The 20,827-nt window shown below is 38.0% G+C and overlaps 1 protein-coding gene across 2 annotated transcripts in view; it reads right to left on the reverse strand.

Annotated features, from left to right (window-relative positions):
• Positions 1-20,827, reverse strand: part of LOC121322545 (dual 3',5'-cyclic-AMP and -GMP phosphodiesterase 11A) — a 70,772-nt gene that overhangs the window by 40,433 nt on the left and 9,512 nt on the right. For both annotated transcript variants that reach the window (XM_041262652.1, XM_041262651.1), the window contains 3 exons: positions 2,712-2,801; positions 1,613-1,753; positions 864-928 (listed from right to left, as the gene is read on the reverse strand). In XM_041262652.1, the coding sequence (XP_041118586.1) occupies positions 864-928; positions 1,613-1,753; positions 2,712-2,801 (296 nt within the window). The remainder of the gene's footprint in view (positions 1-863; positions 929-1,612; positions 1,754-2,711; positions 2,802-20,827) is intronic.

Genomic DNA, 20,827 nt, shown 5'->3' on the forward strand with positions numbered 1-20,827 from the left:
AAAAAAAAAAAATAACTAGCAATAATTTCGGCTGTGGTTTCATCTGTGTAATTAAAAAACATAAATCTATTTTTTTTCTGTAGTTATGTTTGTAAGATTAATAACTTTACAAATGCAACGTAACAACCCTAAACAGACTGTGCTTTGAAGCAGGATACAATGGGAAATGCTTATGAACAATTAAACTGGTAAACTGCTTTACACATTAAGAAAGATTTTGTAGAGCAGTACATAATATACTCATATGCTGCTGAAATTACACTTGTGCAACTGAGAGGTTTTTTTAATTGCTGCTGTTGTGTGCAGTAGAGAACAGAGGCAAGCCTATCAGAAATCCACCTTTGTGGTGTGCTCCAGTCCTTATCAATCCATCATTCAGTTGCACACTTTTTCATACCGGTCCCTGTGGGGTACTCTAATAACCAACTTGTATGTAACTGGTGTTGCTATGTCAATCTATACAGCTACAGTGAACTAACAGAACATTGTGGAGTTCTAGAATTGTACATTACCTTGCGTTACATCAAAATGGTCTGTGTAAATATAAGGGCCTAGCCAGTCTGATGGAACAGTTTTCATGCACTGTTGTACTGTCTGAGTACAGATCTGCTCAGGGCTCTAGAGCATGCCACTTCCTGTCTGGTACTGATATATCTGCTATTTGACCTCTCACTGTGCCTCCACAGACTATCAGTGATAAAACTCCCAGGGTCCTTGCAATACATGAGCCCCGCTTACGGTAATTAATGTAACCTAATTCACGTTTCACAATAGAATCAGTTGCTTTGAAGCAGATAAGGCAAGCAATAAATCAGCTTGACAAAAAAGATACAATAAAGTGTGAAGGTGGACATGGGCCATACCTGCTATCAGCGTCAGCACTGCATTTCGGAGACAGAAGCTCAAAGGATTTGGTAAACTTCACCACCTGCCATTAAAAAACGATATATGCTTTTTTCTTGTTGTTTTTTTTTTTTTTAAATAGTCGTATTAAATATTTTGTAATAATCAGAAGCTGGCTTCCTTTAGATAACATAATACTGTACAGTAAACTTTGAATTGTATCGCTTATATTTAATACTAGTATTTTAATATTTTAATGGAATGCACCTATCACTAAATCTTGGAAAAATTGTGAAGAAAAAAAAAAGAAACACAATTGGTACAAAAGCAAGGAAATATGTATACAGTCTGTCAGAATTGCATCTTTAAACATACTTACTTGAGAACATTTACCATTGTTATAATGTAATCAAACTAAATAGTTTTTTCACCTTTTCTCAAACTTTCTAATAACAATTTAGGATCTGTACGAAATAGGACATGTTAATGTGTACCCTACTTTTAAACTTTTATCAACTTAACCATATCCCTTTGGTTTTATTCTGCCACCCATCCACCAACGTTATCTCAACTCACATTAACTATTCTGTGTACACATAGACATTATGGCGTTTAATTTTCAATAAATCAGTAAGCTTAGTGTTCCTTTTAAACTGTGTTTAAAAAAAGCTGCAGCAGTCATTAGACAATAAGGTTACTTTGGTATAACAAGCTAATAGTCCCCCTTCCTCTAATGTTAATAAGGTTTTAAGAAAGCTTTACTGCATACTGGTGACTCGATATCTTCAAGGAGTTGCACAGAACACCGTTCACATTTCAGCAATGTCTGCGCGCGGTGCATGATCTTCCGGACAATTTTCTCCAAATCTGTCTGCTCTTCAAATAAGTCATTGACAACTTCAAGCAAGGCCTGTTTATATAATAGAATAAAACATTGTCTTTGTTAAACATAGACAGTCTTTAAAGGATATTTGAAAAATCTAACTATCCATGCAGTCTTGCTTTTATGTTTTATGTGTAACTTTAACAAGTATAAACTGCCAGCCAATCAGCGGCTACTTAGAGGACACTATTTTGACAGCTCAAAAGAACAATTCAGTAACTGAGGTATTTAATACAGAGCAAGAAAATCTGGCTTCTTATCAAGTGGGTGGGGGTAGAGTGGGCAAGGGTAGCCAGGGCATCAGTAATCTTTATTTTTATTAATTATAAATATTAACAAAATTATTATTTGTACAATAAGAAAAAAAAAATCATGGTGTTTCAGTTGATACAATCCTTAGTTTTTCTGTGTATGTCTGTGTCTATGAAACCCCTCTGTTATGTACTTTTCTCAGGTAATGGACTCTAAACTAACTGTTATTATTACTTGTATCAAGACTCAGTTCTCAGTTGTAGAAGGCGGATTATCATTTTTCATTGACAGAAAGACTTGCACTGTGCCCTACTGCCCAGGTTATCTTTATCAGTATAAGCTATAATGTAAACAGAAGCCTAGAGCTCCAGCTAAACACACTAGTAGCTTCTCCTTCACTAGCTCTACACATCAAAGACCAATAAAATGACAAGCCAAATAAATATGTGGAAGCCTGGCTGATGAGAAGCTAGCATCCCTGTAATTTTATGTCAGGCTCCTTGCTAGCTCAATATCTGCTGCCCACTCTATAGATTTTGCACTAAAATGTGTCAGGATAATGCCTGTTTAGTCCATGAAAGAAGCACATGTCTCTTTAACATTTAGCATTGTGACATTGAGTGGGTCGCCAGGGGATCAATATTGAACCCCATTAATAGCAGTGAGTGAAGACAAGCTTGACAATGTGGGTGTAACAGAAAGCCGCTGTCCAAGGTGCTGGTTACTCTCTTACTCTGCTTCTGTCATATTCTTTCCGGGAGGCTGCAAAAAGCTGAGCATTGGATATGGCAATCCCACAGAAAGGAAGATACATCTCTAGCACCTGTTGACACAGAGAGGGACAGTATCACCAGTTGGAAAGATCTAGAACTATTTCATTATATTATGCTTAGTGGTGCATTCAAAATCTGTCCAAAAATAAATGGTAAGGTTTACATGTTATTGCCACGTAATTCCATTAGCATGTAATTCATATTGAATGAGGGAGGAGCTGGGCTGATTGCCTGGGTTCATTATGAATAAGGATAATTGATACTCTAAAATCATTCTTACTTAAGACATTATATTTTTGTGGAAGGGAAAATAGTGCTATAAATGCAATTTATGTTAAATAAATGTACGTTAAATTAAAATTCACAACAGTTTGAATAAAGATTTGTTATGATTTTGTCCATTATTTTAATCCCAGTAACACTAAAAAACATTGCTATATTACACAAACACTTGTCAGTGTGTGCTGTGTTATGACTTTGTACACTACAGTGAGAAATAATGCCAGGATTCTAACGAGAAGACAATAATTCCTGATGTAAAATCTATTCCAACCAGCCTCTCAAATAACATTTCCATGTGTGTTGTATAACAGATCGGCAATAGCAATGCATTTCAGCAAATGTGACTGCTGTTAATGGGCTGTGGCTGAGGTGGGGAGCGATCACTCTATTTCTCCTTTAAATCCGATGAAAAGCTTGTCACATCCACCCACAGATTATATTATGATGAAGGTCATGTTTGTAGAAATGGTTTAACCCTTTCTCCTCGCTGAAGGCAATGCAAATGTATATAAAAACACACATACATATACATATGCCATCCTCCTGACTGTCATTGTTTTAATGAAATTAAATGTTGCATATATTGCAATAATGCATAAACTTAACTTTATATAAAAGATCATGTTATAATATCATACCACATGTATCCTATTCATTATATGAATGCATCTTCTGAAAGCAGTACTGTATATTGAAGTTGAACACATATGTATTAGAAATGTAGCCTTTTCACCTGTATGGGCTCTTAAAACCAATTTCCAGACATTAGTTATATATTTAACCCATCATGCAACTATCTGTTATTGGTGGATTTCAATTTGTTTTTACAGATAAAGGAATAACATATTGTACTAGATGTGAAGACCCCATTGTGTAGTCTGTCTCATTAGTATAGTGAAATGTTAAAACAATGTGGCAGTGAAACAGTTCATATTGACTAGACAACCTTAAAGACAATACTGGGTCAGCGGTCAATGTCAAGGTCATACTGTATAACCTTATAACCTGCAAATATGAAGTCAGTACCTCAGATGTTCTGAGATATAAGGCTTAGACAGTGCAGAGCAAGCTTATCTATAAAATTACTGCTTTTGTCCTTGCACCATATCCATGCTTAAACTTGGGGATTATAGAATGCAGTTGTATACCAAATACAAACTTGCTTGATTTTTATCAATTGGAAACCGTTAAGTCACTTTACCTCAATATACGAATTTTTATATCACTGAAAACATTACAGTCTGCTTTTTTATAATAATTTGGTATTCTGTTCTAAGCTGTTGTCTGTTTCTGTAACAAGGAATATTGCTCTTTCAAAAGCCATTCTTTTTTTTTTAATCTTAAATGAAAAATCTATAAAAATAACCAAAGAAATCTGACCTATGACTATAACAATGTTGAATAGAAAATCTAACTATTTGCTGACAGATTGTGTTTACATAGACAAAAATAAATAACCAATTGATGTGTTGCAGTTTGAGGCAAAGTTATTATTGTAATAAGTATTATCATCATCAAACCATTAATCTAATTAGAAATGTTTGAACAGGTATCCTGGTGGAATACTGTAAGGGGGATCTCTAATTTAATTAATAATTGTACACTAAAACGAAACATTCTGAAAAACTAGTTTATCTAGTTCACAAACATTTGTATTTCATAATAGTTTTTGGAGTCTGGTCCTTTTAACACTAGCAAATGGAGATGAATTCATGTAATTATATCAAATGATGGGGTATGAATAACATTATATAATGTAGTTATAATGTAGTATAAGGGATATAATCAAGAATATAATTGCTGTTCTATAAAAGGATGCATGCAGAATGACAAATTGACATCTAAACTGTAGAGACAGTATCACCCACATTACCCTTAATATTTCTGATGTTCTGTAGAAATGCTATTTCAAGTCAAATTCATACCTTTGGTGTTTTAACAGCCTCTGGCCTGTTCTGTATTCATCCAGTATGAGGTGAATTACTGAACACAGTTACCCATGCTCTGCAGAATTCATCCCACAGCTGCTTCTTTCGTTATGTCACTCAGACCTTTTCAAACACCAAAAACCAACTGCTCAGACACAAACTTCCCAAAGCAAGTTATATACCTTACATTTTGCTGTTAATTTGTGGACACCAACAGTTTGCATCTTTTAAAATGTGTTTCTATCAAATGACAATGGACTCTTGTTGTTGTTGATATTGCTACTGAAGGACTGAATTTAATAAGGCTGAGATGAAAACTGATGTTTTGCACCATGTGTTGGTAGTTTGGGAAAGTCCCAGGACTGACTGAGGTGGTTGTTCAAAGTAGGATTGAGGTGCATTTACTGAGCTATGTTGGGGTAATGTGGTACCAATATAGGGCTACATTCATTGTATGGGTACAATCACAATGTGTTTTTACGGCCATTGAGCCTTACGCTGGGAAAGCAGTTGGAAGTTTTAACACCTAGAAATACCTTTTAAAGCTGTGTCCCCCATTCAAAGCTTACAATACATCAAAAGGGTTTGAACAAAACATACATACTTTACCCCACCTGATATTCATATATTTACTTTTTCCGCTTCAAATATGGATCAACAACAAACAGCCCCATTCCCATGATCATGCCATTCTCTAGAGACTGCACTGTACATCAATCAGCATTTCCTGCTGGTGGTTCATTTGCTGGTTGGTGAAAAATGTATCTAATTGCTTTCTGGTGATGACAGACACTGTCTGTGAGAATGAAAGGGTTACATTTTTACAACCTAATGAAAGTGCGTAAGCAGGTTTTGTTTTATGTACTTTTGTAGAGTGATTGAGCCTCTGGCTAAGAAGGTAACAGCATAGTAAGCTACATGTTACAAAAAGAGTCAGCTAGATAGAAGAAAATCTGTTTCATTACTAAAGGGATGCATACACTCATTTTGGGTTATTACACCTGTTTTATTTGTTTCTATAAGCAATATATTTCTGTTCAGAACAACCAGAGGAGAAATCAAACACATTATAACTTGGTGGCTGGTCCCCAGTGTGCCAGGGCTTTGTTTGAAGTGAAAAGCAACAATGATTCTTGAATTTCACAAATTTATTCACCAATGAAACAGCTGATTCACAGTCTTTATTTAAGAGACATAACTGCTGTTGTTTTATTACAAAGGGCAAGTTGACAGTCTTTTTTTTTTCTAACTGCAATACAAAAAAATGGCTTTACGATTTTAGTAAAGAAAAAAGGAATATAAACACCCTGTTATGTAAAACTGTTCTTAGCTGGACTCTGAAGGATTCACCCCTATTACACAGTAATTGGTAAAAAATACATCAGTATTACAACCATTGATAATACCAGTGAATTAAATGTGTATGAACAGAAGCCTTCTTAGGTAGAACACAGGGGACGCGTTACAGGCAGATCAATGTCCTGGTACTACAGAACAGTCTAATTGTATCGTGTAAAGTTGATCATTATATCTGAAATTCAGTTAAAATAAGCGCTGTGCTTTCGGCATGACAAAATAAGAAGATGAAGTACAGACCGATGGCTGATAAGTAACATTCGCACCCTGAATTAACTGATTGCCCCAAGACAAGGATTTACCATCAATGCTAACACTGATGGATTTGTCTTCTTAGACTGGACTGTAATAATCTGGATAGATTGTTGGAATTACCTGTTTTAGATTCTAGGGATTATAAACCTGCTCTAGTTATGCCAGGTTAGCAAGGAAAACAGTTTTAGAGAATCGTATACACCCACACAAGACTTACTTCTTTAATGACTGAGGGAAAAGATTCTGAAGTAAACAAGAAAAAAAAAAGACTGTGTCTTCTCTTATTCTTAGTGATCATGAAAACAGTAACAGTTCTTATTTTACGGATAATAAGGGACATATATTCATACACTCCCAAGCAAAAATACCTTGTGAATACATTATATGGTTGACTGATGTTACAGTGGCTTGCGAAAGTATTGACCCCCCTTGGCATTTTTCCTATTTTGTTGCCTTACAACCTGGAATTAAAATGAATTTTTATTTGGATTTCATGTAATGGACATACACAAAATAGTCCAAATTGGTGAAGTGAAATGAAAAAAATAACTTGTTTAAAAAAATTCTAAAAAATAAATAATGGAAAACTGGTGCATGCATATATATTCACCCCCTTTGCTATTAAGCCTCTAAATAAGATCTGGTGCAACCAATTACCTTCAGAAGTCACATAATTAGTTAAATAAAGTCCACCTGTGTGCAATCTAAGTGTCACATGATCTGTCACATGATCTCAGTATATATACACCTGTTCTGAAAGGCCCCAGAGTCTGCAACACCACTAAGCAAGGGGCACCACCAAGCAAGCGGCACCATGAAGACCAAGGAGCTCTCCAAACAGGTCAGGGACAAAGTTGTGGAGAAGTACAGATCAGGGTTGGGTTATAAAAAAATATCCGAAACTTTGAACATCCCATGGAGCACCATTAAAGCCATTATTAAAAAATGGAAAGAATATGGCACCACAACAAACCTGGCAAGAGAGAGCCGCCCACCAAAACTCACAGACCAGGCAAGGAGGGCATTAATCAGAGAGGCAACAAAGAGACCAAAGATAACCCTGAAGGAGCTGCAAAGCTCCACAGCGGAGATTGGAGTATCTGTCCATAGGACCACTTTAAGCCTTACACTCCACAGAGCTGGGCTTTACGGAAGAGTGACCAGAAGAAAGCCATTGCTTAAAGAAAAAAATAAGCAAACACGTTTGGTGTTCGCCAAAAGCCATGTGGGAGACTCCCCAAACATATGGAAGAAGGTACTCTGGTCAGATGAGACTAAAATTGAGCTTTTTGGCCATCAAGGAGAACGCTATGTCTGGCGTAAACCCAACACCTCTCATCACCCCGAGAACACCATCCCCACAGTGAAGCATGGTGGTGGCAGCATCATGCTGTGGGGATGTTTTTCATCGGCAGGGACTGGGAAACTGGTCAGAATTGAAGGAATGATGGATGGTGTTAAATACAGGGAAATTCTTGAGGGAAACCTGTTTCAGTCTTCCAGAGATTTGAGACTGGGACGGAAGTTCACCTTCCAGCAGGACAATGACCCTAAGCATACTGCTAAAGCAACACTCGAGTAGTTTAAGGGGAAACATTTAAATGTCTTGGAATGGCCTAGTCAAAGCCCAGACCTCAGTCGAATTGAGAATCTGTGGTATGACTTAAAGATTGCTGTACACCAGCGGAACCCATCCAACCTGAAGGAGCCGGAGCAGTTTTGCCTTGAAGAATGGGCAAAAATCCCAGTGGCTAGATGTGCCAAGCTTATAGATACATACCCCAGGAGACTTACAGCTGTAATTGCTGCAAAAGGTGGCTCTACAAAGTATTGACTTTGGGGGGGTGAATACTTATGCACACTCAAGTTTTCTGTTTTTTTTGTCTTATTTCTTGTTTGCTTCACAATAAAAAATATTTTGTGTCTTCAAAGTGGTAGGCATGTTGTGTAAATCAAATGATACAAACCCCCAAAAAATCCATTTTAATTCCAGGTTGTAAGGCAACAAAACAGGAAAAATGCCAAGGGGGGTCAATACTTTCGCAAGCCACTGTAATTCACTGCAATTACTAATTTTAATTGCGGATTGAAAATTGTCAAGTTCAAAATCATTTTTCAGGAAAATGTAAGAAATATTTACTTGGTTTGATTTTCAGGCATTTCTTTTTTCTTTTTTCTTTTTTTGTGTTTAATATTGTGAATGACCAAAACAAGGGCATGCACAACACAATATAATGCAATACATTAAAATATAACATATAATAAAATATTTTTTTTGTTTTGTAATTTGGAACTTTTTATAAGCCACCAGGGACTAAACCATATCCAACATATGTATATTCCTGAATTCTTCCCGAGTTTGCAAGAATGTAAAAACAATAAATAAAAGTGACTCTTAAAAAGCTGAACCAATGTCTTTATTTTTCTTTATGTGGTGTAAGCATTTATATCACTTAATTTCTGTTACATTAAGCCCTGAATGTGCTCAGCTTGTTTATAGCCTGACTGATAAATCAATGATAATGGGGGAATATTATCTTGACTTTATGCATCAATAGATGCAAAATGCTAGCAGCACTATGCCATGGCTATATGTGAATTTACTCGAGTCTATGTACATTAAAAATTCCCTCTGCTATTTATAAAACAAAACAACATGTATATCTTTATTACTTTTAAAACCCCATAAGAAAGAACCTATCACACAACAGAGCCAGAGCTTATCAGAACACAACAACAACATTCCTTGTGATGCCAACAGATCAGGAATGTTTAAGTGTTTCCCATTGAGGCCCAAATGCTTTATATGAATAATAAATAATAAAAAACAGTGTAAAATGGGTTATAATGGCACATTTTAACAAACATCCCATAATGCTATATTCTGGGTTTGCTTTGCAGTTTTCAGTCAGCTCAGGAAACAGATATCAACTATTTAAAAGGCCTGTATCATTTTGTTTCAATAAACTACAATATCTTCCGCTCCTCCAATTCTCTGAGGTGTAATGCTGTTCAAACTGAACAACCTTGAAGGATCAGCTGAAGATTTAGTTACATGAAGTTCATGATGAGAGTGGTTTTTGTGGAGGGAACTTTAAAGCGTTCATCTTTACTTTTCCTGATATACTGCTGTTGGCTGTTAACAGGAGCAATTTGTCTGTTTTTGCAAAAACAACACACTGACCGAGACTCAAAACTGCCTCAGAGCACTTCCACACACTGAATTGATGCTGGGGGTTTAAATGCAGGACATAACGTTCATAAAACTGAAAACACTTCCATGTTCCATTGATTGCTTGTTTTATAGGCTGTTCATTCAAAACAGGAGAAGGAAGGGGAAAACTGACCATTAACCTAGCAGGAAACATTTGTAACTACTGCACAATATAAGACCCTACACATCATCATATGCCCTTACATGTAAGAATTTAGTGCTTTGCACATAAGAGAGTTAATAAATCCACATTTAGCATCCAATGATTATTCATCACACAATGATACATATACAGTATTTGCACTGTGGCAGGGTCATTTTAATTACTGTGGAATTTTCGACGAATGTAAACCTGTGTCCTTTCAGTAATTATGTTAACGTTATTAGACTACTGGCGAAGTAAAAAAATCGAACAATAGATGCTCTAAAAAGAAAAGCCTGATGCGATACAATCCAGATAATATTGATTCACTCTAGTAGATGAGGGTCATTAGGTATTGCATTCATTAGGTATTACACAGTTTGTATTTTCATGAAACTTAAGGATTAAATATCTCCAGTACAGGCAGTCGTACATCCATGCATACGTCTCACGTTTCCATATATCTGTAAATCCACTCGGCCAGTTGTCATGATTATTTTTAACGTTATCCAGATTAAGTTACTGATCATTTCAGATTCTGAGGATATATGTAAGTCTGTTTATAAATCCGTCCATTTGAATGACAAACTTACATTTTTGAATACATGTTCCTACATAAAAAGGTTGCTTTGAGATCCCATAGAAAAAGTGTTATGTAGGGCATCCTACTGTACATGTGTTTGGGAGATAATACAGTAAATACTATAGTATAGTGTTCTTTACACTATGGTGAATTTTGCAGTGTGCATTCTACTTCATACAATGTTGTCATCAATTTTACTATGGGCATACAATACTAAAGCGAACTGGATTCTCCAAATTCATATACAATGTTATTGCATTTCAAAGCAGTTCAAAGCAGTGTAGACATTACAGGATATATACACACTTGACTGCACTTTAGATGTGCTTATAAATATTTATGTAACGGTAATCCATCCATTTCTCTGTTCTTTGACTGCCCAATAAACAACTACAAACTGTGAGACATTACACTCAGGGTATTTGAACTATTGGTTCTGATAATACAGTAATAACAAATGATTAAAGATATATCCACTTCATAACCCTAAATAATTTTTGAAATAGTGATTCAATAGTAGAGAAGCCCTGAGTTTTATAACATAAACTTATTTCAAAACTAGACATGTGAACATCCATAATGTATTGGCTCATTTCAAAATGTCATTTCAGGGGTGGAAATAAGACTCCTATTGTAAAGCAGTTTCTCCTATTCCAGGTTTTATTAAGAGCTTGGTTAACTGTAGTGTAGATGTAACAAGACCAAATGTGTCTTCTTATTAAATGTATAGCAAAACCAGGATTGGAAGAAACTGCTACGCAATCAGAGCCTTATTATAGAGCATTTACGATTAAAAATCTTTTTGTACAGAATCTAATAGTGTTGAAGCATTTCCTATATCCAAGTTTAGATAGTAAAAGTTGAACAATTGAATTGTTTTAAAGTTTTAAATGTTTTAAAGTTATGCAATTAAGTTATATTTTGAATTCCAAGATTGCTGCCCAGCAAATGCTAAATTATAAAACCCATCAAATGTATATAATGACGTATATATTTTTTTAAAAACCACATTAGCATGCCATTAACCTGCCTGACCTAGAACATAATTTCCTTGTGTGACTTGTAAAATCTTTCATTCAGCAATTCAACAGCACGCTGTGCCATTAATTATCGCCCCCTGCAGGTAAAACCTCATCTAAACATTCAGTAAATAGGGTAATCTGATTACATCACAAGTACTGTGAAATTGTCACTTTTAGAGCTCAGCACTAGTCTGCAGAGCCATGACCAGACATCCAAAGTACCGAATAGACTTGTACCTTTTTTGAATTATCTCTTTTTTCAAGAAACAGCTTGAAGTGTAAGGCAAACCCATGCTGTCTAGATCCAACAAGGTCTGCAATACACTGTAAAATTCTAAATATATTTAATCTTTATCAGTCAGGTTTCTTAAGGGTGTTCATGGTTAACAGACTCCCATTGTATGTGGGCTGCACTCACGTCTTCTTTCTTACCACTGTTTAATCCATCTTGCCTAAGCTTGTTTAGTTGTCTTATCTGACCCGAGGCTTGGAGCCCTGGTCTTCAATGAAACAGAAAACAATTATGGTGTGCCACTGTAAGAAGTTCAACCCTGCTAATGAAATGTGTCTGTTCTTGAAGAATGAACGAGAGTTCATCTTATGATGCTTTATTTCACTTGTTTTATGGCCAAAAGGATAGATTTATAAGTGATTATATATACTGTATATAGGGCTCCAATATTTGAAGGCAGCTTTAGTTAGCTTGACAGAAAACTGAAATGATGTGGGGTATTAGTGTGAATATACATGATTATGGAGCGATGATTAAGACTAGTAAAAAGATATCTAGTAGAGATGTATATTGTAAGGTTATAGGAGAGCCAGCATCTGTAAGAGGCTAATATACTTTTGAATAGACTTTGCAGTTGAATGGAATTCAAAAGGTGCCTCAGGTATGATTTTTTAAAGCGGGGTCAACCGCACCAATACCGAGAATAAAGCAAGGTAAAAATTCAAGGTAAATATGTTAAGGTTGATGTCATGATTTGGGGTTCTCCATCATGTGTTGTGAAATACAACTGTCAAAATGTGCGCTCTGATTGGCTGAAAGATCCTCAGCAGTCTATAATTAGGGTTCTGTTTTTCTGTTTTTATTCATTTTATTTTTCAGTGCTTATTTTTAGCTATTTTTTTTTAGTTTTTTCAAGTTTTATATAAATCGTTTTTTTCGGGGCGTTTGTTTTTTATATACTGTATGAAATTTGTGTTTTCAGTTACTTTCCAAAATGCTTGAGCATTTTTTTTTGTTGTTGTTGTTTTTTCTGTCAAAATATGTACAGTAACTCAACAGTACTTGCACACTTAAGTTGTACCTTCTTTACTTTGCTGTCTTCAACAACACCTTCCCTCTCTTGATGCTCCAGAAACATAACAGTGATTCATCCACTTATATAACAGAATATATTGCTCTTGAAAATGTTTTTTGAATGCTCTTTCATGAAGCACTCACAGCCAATTACCATTATACCAAACATCACTGCAATAGAACTTAACTTCTGATGCCTGAAATGAAGAGGGAATGCCTGGCTTGCGTTTACTATTATACAACTATGCCTGTTTGCGTTTACTGTGCTATTATACAACTACTGTGCATTGATTCAGGGGTATCTCATGAAACACAGACAGGGTTATTTTAATGACACATCACTTTCAACTCTATGTTAATCCTTTTGGTATTTCCCGCCAGCTTGGGGGCTGGCTCTGGGAGCGACGGCAGCTCCTCACCCTCCTCTCTGGCTCTGGGAGACGACGGCTCCTCCCTCTAGGGCTCTGGCTCCTCCTCCCTCTCTGGCTCTGGGAGCGACGGCGGCTCCTCACCCCTCTCTGGCTCTGGGAGCGACGGCGGCTCCTCACCCCTCTCTGGCTCTGGGAGCGACGGCAGCTCCTCACCCCTCTCTGGCTCTGGGAGCGACGGCGGCTCCCCCCGAGAGACGAGACCCTCGCTGATTCCTGGCTCTGAGCGACGGCATCTCCCATGTCTACACGCCAGGTAATTAACGGCACCATGAGGGCAACCTCTGGCTCTGAAGGACGGCCGGTTGGTGTTGTTCCTCCTGGCTCTGGGACGTCCCACCTCTCTGGCCCATCTCGAAGGCGGCCACAGCCGGGGCATGTTGAGGTAATTATGGGGAGAAGGAGGTCGTGGACTGTTCCTCCCAGGTCTGCCTCAGGGTGCATCAACCAGTCCCAGATCTCCTGGGATGGTGGTGAAGGTGGTGGTGCTGGAGGTAGTGGGGTGGCCCCCGATGCCCGGGGTGAACACGGCACCTCTTCCTGGGCCTGGTTGTAGGGGCATCCTGCCCAGTTGTGGCCGTCCTCCTCACACCGGCCACACCAGTTTGCCGGTGGCACGTCTGGGCAGGACCGCCAACGATGGTCCTCCTTCCCGCACCAGGAACACCAGGGGAAGAGGCTGGCCGGGTCCTCCAGCGGTGGCTGCAGCAGCTTACATTTCTTCAGCTGCTGCTGCTTTTCCTGCCTTTGCCGCTGTCTGCTCTTTCCCATTTTTTTTTTTTTTTCAAAAAAATTAACATCACTAAACAAAATAAACTAGAGGTCCATTAGGTATAAGGTTTTAGGGTACACAAAATAAATATTAAAATAGGTGACAGAATGTACTGTATATCTACAGTAGCTTTCTCTGATAGAAAAATGCATAGGTAAAGGTCAGGTACATATCTGTAGAAAACTGTAAGTTTCCTCTCATGCTGTAGCCTTCAAAAAAAATAAAATACTGGTTGTTTTAGGAGATGATGCAGTGACAGTTTCGGAAAATTTGCATTGTAGCAAAAGAAAAAATCTTGGTAATACTTTAGGCCACATATCCATTTATAAGTGATTATAAACAATCTACTAAATTCTATATTATAGATTTGCACTTAAAGATGTATTAGAATTATTATAGAAAATGGTATTATTTTCACAATCTAACGTTTCTAAAGAGTGTGCTTGAGTGTTAAATGTCTGTTTATTATTCCCACTTCAACAATGCTCACCAGCTCTCGTTTGCTCTAGCACCTACTTGTGCATTGGAGTGTGTTCCCACAGCGCGTCAGAGTGGCTTCTGTAAACAGCAGAAGTGCAACTACCTCTTGTCATCTTGCTGCAGTGTACTCCATTTTCAGTTGCTAATACTCACACTAACAGGTAAAAGATGCCTCACAAATAGCTCCACAGATTATTAAATTAACATGCATTGTAATTCAAAACCCAAATAATTATAGTTAACAAATAACTTTAATTACCTTTTGACCATGTGTTAATTATTATTATTTTTATTTTGTGTTCAATAACATATATATGCTGCGAAAGGGAGTGTTTTGCATCTTGGGATTTGAGGCTTGGCCTCTAGAGCAGAGGGGAGAGAGACAGAATAGGGCGGGCTGGACTCCAATTGAGAGCCATCCCTATGGAGTCAAGGCTGGCCCTATCGGCCTCCGGGCCCCTGAAAAGACAGAGTCCTCTGACATCTCAAAGACTCGGCCTCGCGACTGGGTTCGAGTTAGTGGCCGGGTTCAACCCTCAGAGAGCAGAACAGCTCATACGAAGCCTTAATGTAAGGCGGAAAGAATCTGAAAGACACAAATAATTGTTAGTTATGGGACTCGAGCACTAACAGTAAGAGGGCCAAGTCCCAGGAGAGTAAAGGAGAAAGCAAGACAAGCTTCTTTCGTGAAGCAAGACATATAGCGCATTAGCTGCGAAAGAATAGTGCGGCCGGTGGTCCCCTCTGACCACAAGAAGAACCTGCAGAGTTACTAGAGAACTCCAGCTCAGGGAAGTGAGACTCACTATCCCCCCAGAGGGGACAGACACAGGGGCACGTGACATATGAAAAAAGTGAGGAGGAGGAGGAGAAGGGAAAAAGCAAAACACAGGAGAAAGAACTGAACTGTGAATGATTGAAACAGGGAGTCAGTAATGACAGACAGGTGAAATTAGGAAATAGCGAAGCTCTGCTTGACCCCCCCCCCCCCCCATATATATATATATATATATATATATATATATATATATATATATATATATATATATATATAGATATTACAGTCTTTTATGTGAGGAAAAACAGATTAAGCCATTTTCCTCCTGAGTTAATATATTGCTAGGAAACTGAAAGCAATATGCCTTTCAAATCATAAATTATAGTGGCAATAACTACTGTTTTTGCTTCTCTTGCATTTAAACCAATAATCTCTTCTGCTTTCTGTTGTCACTGAACTTTATTACACTTGGAAACACTCAGCGGTGAAACTGTAACTATAAACTGATTCATTCTCAGTAGAAAATGCCACTAGAGAAGAGACAAGATTGCCTCACACTGCTGTATAATTCACAGTCCAAAAATCAGCACTAAAGAAACCCGACACTGTAACAGCAGATCTCTTCTAGATTTGAGATTTCACAAAAAACACTAAAGTAGAATTCTTACTGAAGCACAGACGCCAATTGCAAATGAATGGTTTTAAAAGCACACATAATGCACAGAGATATTAACTACAAATTGTCCTGAGTGAAAGGAAGAACAAACCCAATAAAGTTACTAAACCAAAAATAAACATCCCAGACATTTCACTTACTGGCTTGTAAGCAGTCTCAAGTTTTTTTTTTTCCCTTCACAGAAAAAATGTGCTAATGACCATTGGGAATAAACAACTTGGAGAATGTAGCCCATAATTTAAGACTTTTTTGGTCAGTCCACGTAATAGCTGGTGCTCAGAATAGTCTAGTAGCTACAACCATCTATGTTATGTCATCACATTGCTGGAAGATTACTGAAATTAACTATGGAACTGATTTCAATATGTTATTGAAGAAGTGCAAATGAATTGGCATTTGTATTCTGCATAATGAAAGCAATAGTGTGGCAGGCTGGCGAGTGGATAGAGGCCCAGAGACAGTCTGCAGTTCAAAAAAGTAACAATTTTATTATAAATAAACACAAAAATAAAGTGCTCAAGGGCAAAATAACAGATACTCAAACACAAATAAAGCAAAAACAAAACTCACACAAATAAAGTTTCCAGGCTGGGCAATGCCTTCACTGGATTTATCAAAATTCAAAAATCACAAAACAACCACAAACACCAACCTGCTTCCTCAGCTCCCTCCTCCTAAATGAGAAGCAGAGGCCTCCTTTTATGTCAGGTGGCTGGGCGCTGATTGATTGTTAATTAACCTAATCAACCACAGCCACCTGAACATAATAAACCCAGGCAGGTAGGGGAAATTAACCCCATCCCTGCCAATTTAAAAAGGGCAGAGCTTTGCTCTGCCACAGATAGCATCAGTGTAATCCTGTTCAAGTAGACATAATTTGAAGTGATATTTTAGGAGATACCTACAGTATTTTGTCTACTCTGTCTATGTCTGATAAGAGCATGCTCTGCTAATTGTATTGATTTCAACTTTCTCCCTGTGTTGTGAGCTGCTCAAGGAATATAACAACCACTCCAATACTGTAAATGGCAAATGTACAAATCAAAATATGTTTTGCTATGAATAACAAACATTATTGTACCAAAGAATAACCCCTGGACAGTGACAACTGAGTATTCTATTATACTCTCAACAATTATACTTTTAATATATAACACACCTTAATAGCATAAAATGCACGGACTGGAACTGGGAACGATGAGTTCCAGCTTAGCTCCTGCATTACAGTCATGACACTGCCTTAGGTGTTAAATGTAATGTTTAAAGTAGGAACCCAATTAAATGAGATATATCAGCTGATCTATCCTGGACTGAATTAAATCAAAAGTTTTTATTGTTTTCTTCAGCCAGAAAAAGAGAACAGACACCATAATCTTGTTGATAGTGTCAGTGTTAAAATAACATTTTGCACTCGAAGGAGTGCTTTAGTGATAACTTCAAACACTAGCAATTCAAAGTTTTAAAATAAAAAGCCAGACCTGAAGCCGTTCTGTTGGGACTAGATAACCAAGTTTCAAATATCACCATGCATTAATATTTATGTTACTCAATTAAACTTTTCAACATATTTGAAATGTAACAAACCCAGCCTTGGACTATCTACAGTCAACAGTTATCATTCTGCCCACACTTGTTTGAGATAACCATCTACTATCATAAAATGTTTTAATCCCCCTCCTGAGGAAAAAAAAAAATGTCTTGCTGAACTTTTTGGAATTGTTATATGCTCATGGTATGTATATAGATTTAACAGAATAAGTGCTTTTTGCCACTAGGGTTTAGAGCTAATCAGAAGTTAAACAGTTAAATTTAATTATAAAGCAATTGAATCCTGCTGAGAATTAACATAACACAATTTTGGGGGCAATACCAATTGACAGTAAAAAAAAAAAAAAAAGTATAATGTGTTATTTAATTAAATCTACCAGCAGCTCTGAAATTCCTATGTGCACTTGTGAAATAATTCATAGAGAAATCCCTAGTTGAAAAGCTGTAATAAGCATGTCGTTGCTAATTTTAAGTTAGAAAGCATTTTTGACATTCTGAATTAATTTCAGTATCATACTAAATGAATGCTTATCTAACTTTATGATACAGAGACACAGAGTAGAATACTTAGAAATGCAAATAAGGTATTGCAATCATTGTGTTATAAATCATGCAGGCAAGAATCTGTTGTATCCCGCATTTTGAAATTGTCTACGAAGCTGCACGCAAAATTGAGAGTGATTTACAACTGGAGTGGAGAATCGTAAAAAACAAACAATATTGGACAACTACTTATTTTAAGAATATGCTTCTGCATTAAATGTAAGTACTGTATACCAAGTTTGTTTACTGTTTTTAAGGATATTGATAGCACGTTGTTGTAGTACTATGTGTACAATGCAGACTGTATATACATTTTAATTTTACACATCCATGTAGTATTAGTAAACAGTTGTTTGTTCTGATATTTGGTGTTTTTCGTGTTTATTTTTTAACACTGTAATGAACCAAGACGTGTATTTCAGTGCACTTTTTCAACAACTACAGTGGCTTGCGAAAGTATTGACCCCCCCCCCCCTTGGCATTTTTCCTGTTTTGTTGCCTTACAACCTGGAATTAAAATGGATTTTTTGGGGGTTTCTATCATTTGATTTACACAACATGCCTACCACTTTGAAGATGCAAAATATTTTTTATTGTGAAGCAAACAAGAAATAAGACAAAAAAACAGAAAACTTGAGTGTGCATAAGTATTCACCCCCCCAAAGTCAATACTTTGTAGAGCCACCTTTTGCAGCAATTACAGCTGCAAGTCTCTTGGGGTATGTATCTATAAGCTTGGCACATCTAGCCACCGGGATTTTTGCCCATTCTTCAAGGCAAAACTGCTCCAGCTCCTTCAGGTTGGATGGGTTCCGCTGGTGTACAGCAATCTTTAAGTCATACCACAGATTCTCAATTCGACTGAGGTCTGGGCTTTGTCTAGGCCATTCCAAGACATTTAAATGTTTCCCCTTAAACTACTCGAGTGTTGCTTTAGCAGTATGCTTAGGGTCATTGTCCTGCTGGAAGGTGAACCTCCGTCCCAGTCTCAAATCTCTGGAAGACTGAAACAGGTTTCCCTCAAGAATTTCCCTGTATTTAGCACCATCCATCATTCCTTCAATTCTGACCAGTTTCCCAGTCCCTGCCGATGAAAAACATCCCCACAGCATGATGCTGCCACCACCATGCTTCACTGTGGGGATGGTGTTCTCGGGGTGATGAGAGGTGTTGGGTTTGCGCCAGACATAGCGTTCTCCTTGATGGCCAAAAAGCTCAATTTTAGTCTCATCTGACCAGAGTACCTTCTTCCATATGTTTGGGGAGTCTCCCACATGGCTTTTGGCGAACACCAAACGTGTTTGCTTATTTTTTTCTTTAAGCAATGGCTTTTTTCTGGCCACTCTTCCGTAAAGCCCAGCTCTGTGGAGTGTATGGCTTAAAGTGGTCCTATGGACAGATACTCCAATCTCCGCTGTGGAGCTTTGCAGCTCCTTCAGGGTTATCTTTGGTCTCTTTGTTGCCTCTCTGATTAATGCCCTCCTTGCCTGGTCTGTGAGTTTTGGTGGGCGGCCCTCTCTTGCCAGGTTTGTTGTGGTGCCATATTCTTTCCATTTTTTAATAATGGCTTTAATGGTGCTCCATGGGATGTTCAAAGTTTCGGATATTTTTTTATAACCCAACCCTGATCTGTACTTCTCCACAACTTTGTCCCTGACCTGTTTGGAGAGCTCCTTGGTCTTCATGGTGCCACTTGCTTGGTGGTGCCCCTTGCTTAGTGGTGTTGCAGACTCTGGGGCCTTTCAGAACAGGTGTATATATACTGAGATCATGTGACAGATCATGTGACACTTAGATTGCACACAGGTGGACTTTATTTAACTAATTATGTGACTTCTGAAGGTAATTGGTTGCACCAGATCTTATTTAGAGGCTTAATAGCAAAGGGGGTGAATACATATGCACGCACCACTTTTCCGTTATTTATTTTTTAGAATTTTTTTAAACAAGTTATTTTTTTCATTTCACTTCACCAATTTGGACTATTTTGTGTATGTCCATTACACGAAATCCAAATAAAAATTCATTTTAATTCCAGGTTGTAAGGCAACAAAATAGGAAAAATGCCAAGGGGGGTCAATACTTTCGCAAGCCACTGTATAGAATACAACTTTCTGCTGGGAACCCAGAGGTTGCTAATAAGGGGCATCTACTGTATCTCCGCTTCGCCTTTCAGGGGAGCATCTTCGAGTTTTCCATGCTGCCATTTGGCCTCTCCTTAGCCCCCCGTACATTTTCAATGTGCATGGAAGCCATCCTAGTTTACTCCAAATGCGCCCGATCCAAGTGTGGCTCAGTGCCTTTGGCTACACCCCAAGCATGACAGACACCATCGGCTGACCGTATCTCGGCTATGCTGGGAAGCCCTACGCTGGCCAAGGCAAGCCTCTCACCCGAGCAAAGGTGTAAGGATGGGAGTGATACACAACCCTCAGTTGGAGACGACAGATGCATCCAACTCAGGTTGGGGGGGCGGTCTGGGCAGGCAGAGGAGTCAGCGGATCCTAGTCGGGTTGCTGGACATCCCTGCACATAAATGCGTGGGAGCTGAGTGGACCACCTCACGCTTCAGTATTTTCTTCCTGTGCTCCAGAACACACATGTCCTTGTCCGCACAGTCAACATGTCAGAAGTGGCGTACGTGAACCACCAGGGAGGGCTTCATCGCATAGCCTTTCGGCTGTTGATCTGGGCAATTACTATAACTCCGGGGGTGGTGAACTGGGCAGCGGACCTCCTCTCCAGGGAGGGTCCTCACACATG

This window comes from Polyodon spathula, chromosome 11 (assembly GCF_017654505.1).
Source record: "Polyodon spathula isolate WHYD16114869_AA chromosome 11, ASM1765450v1, whole genome shotgun sequence".
Lineage (NCBI taxonomy): Eukaryota > Metazoa > Chordata > Actinopteri > Acipenseriformes > Polyodontidae > Polyodon > Polyodon spathula.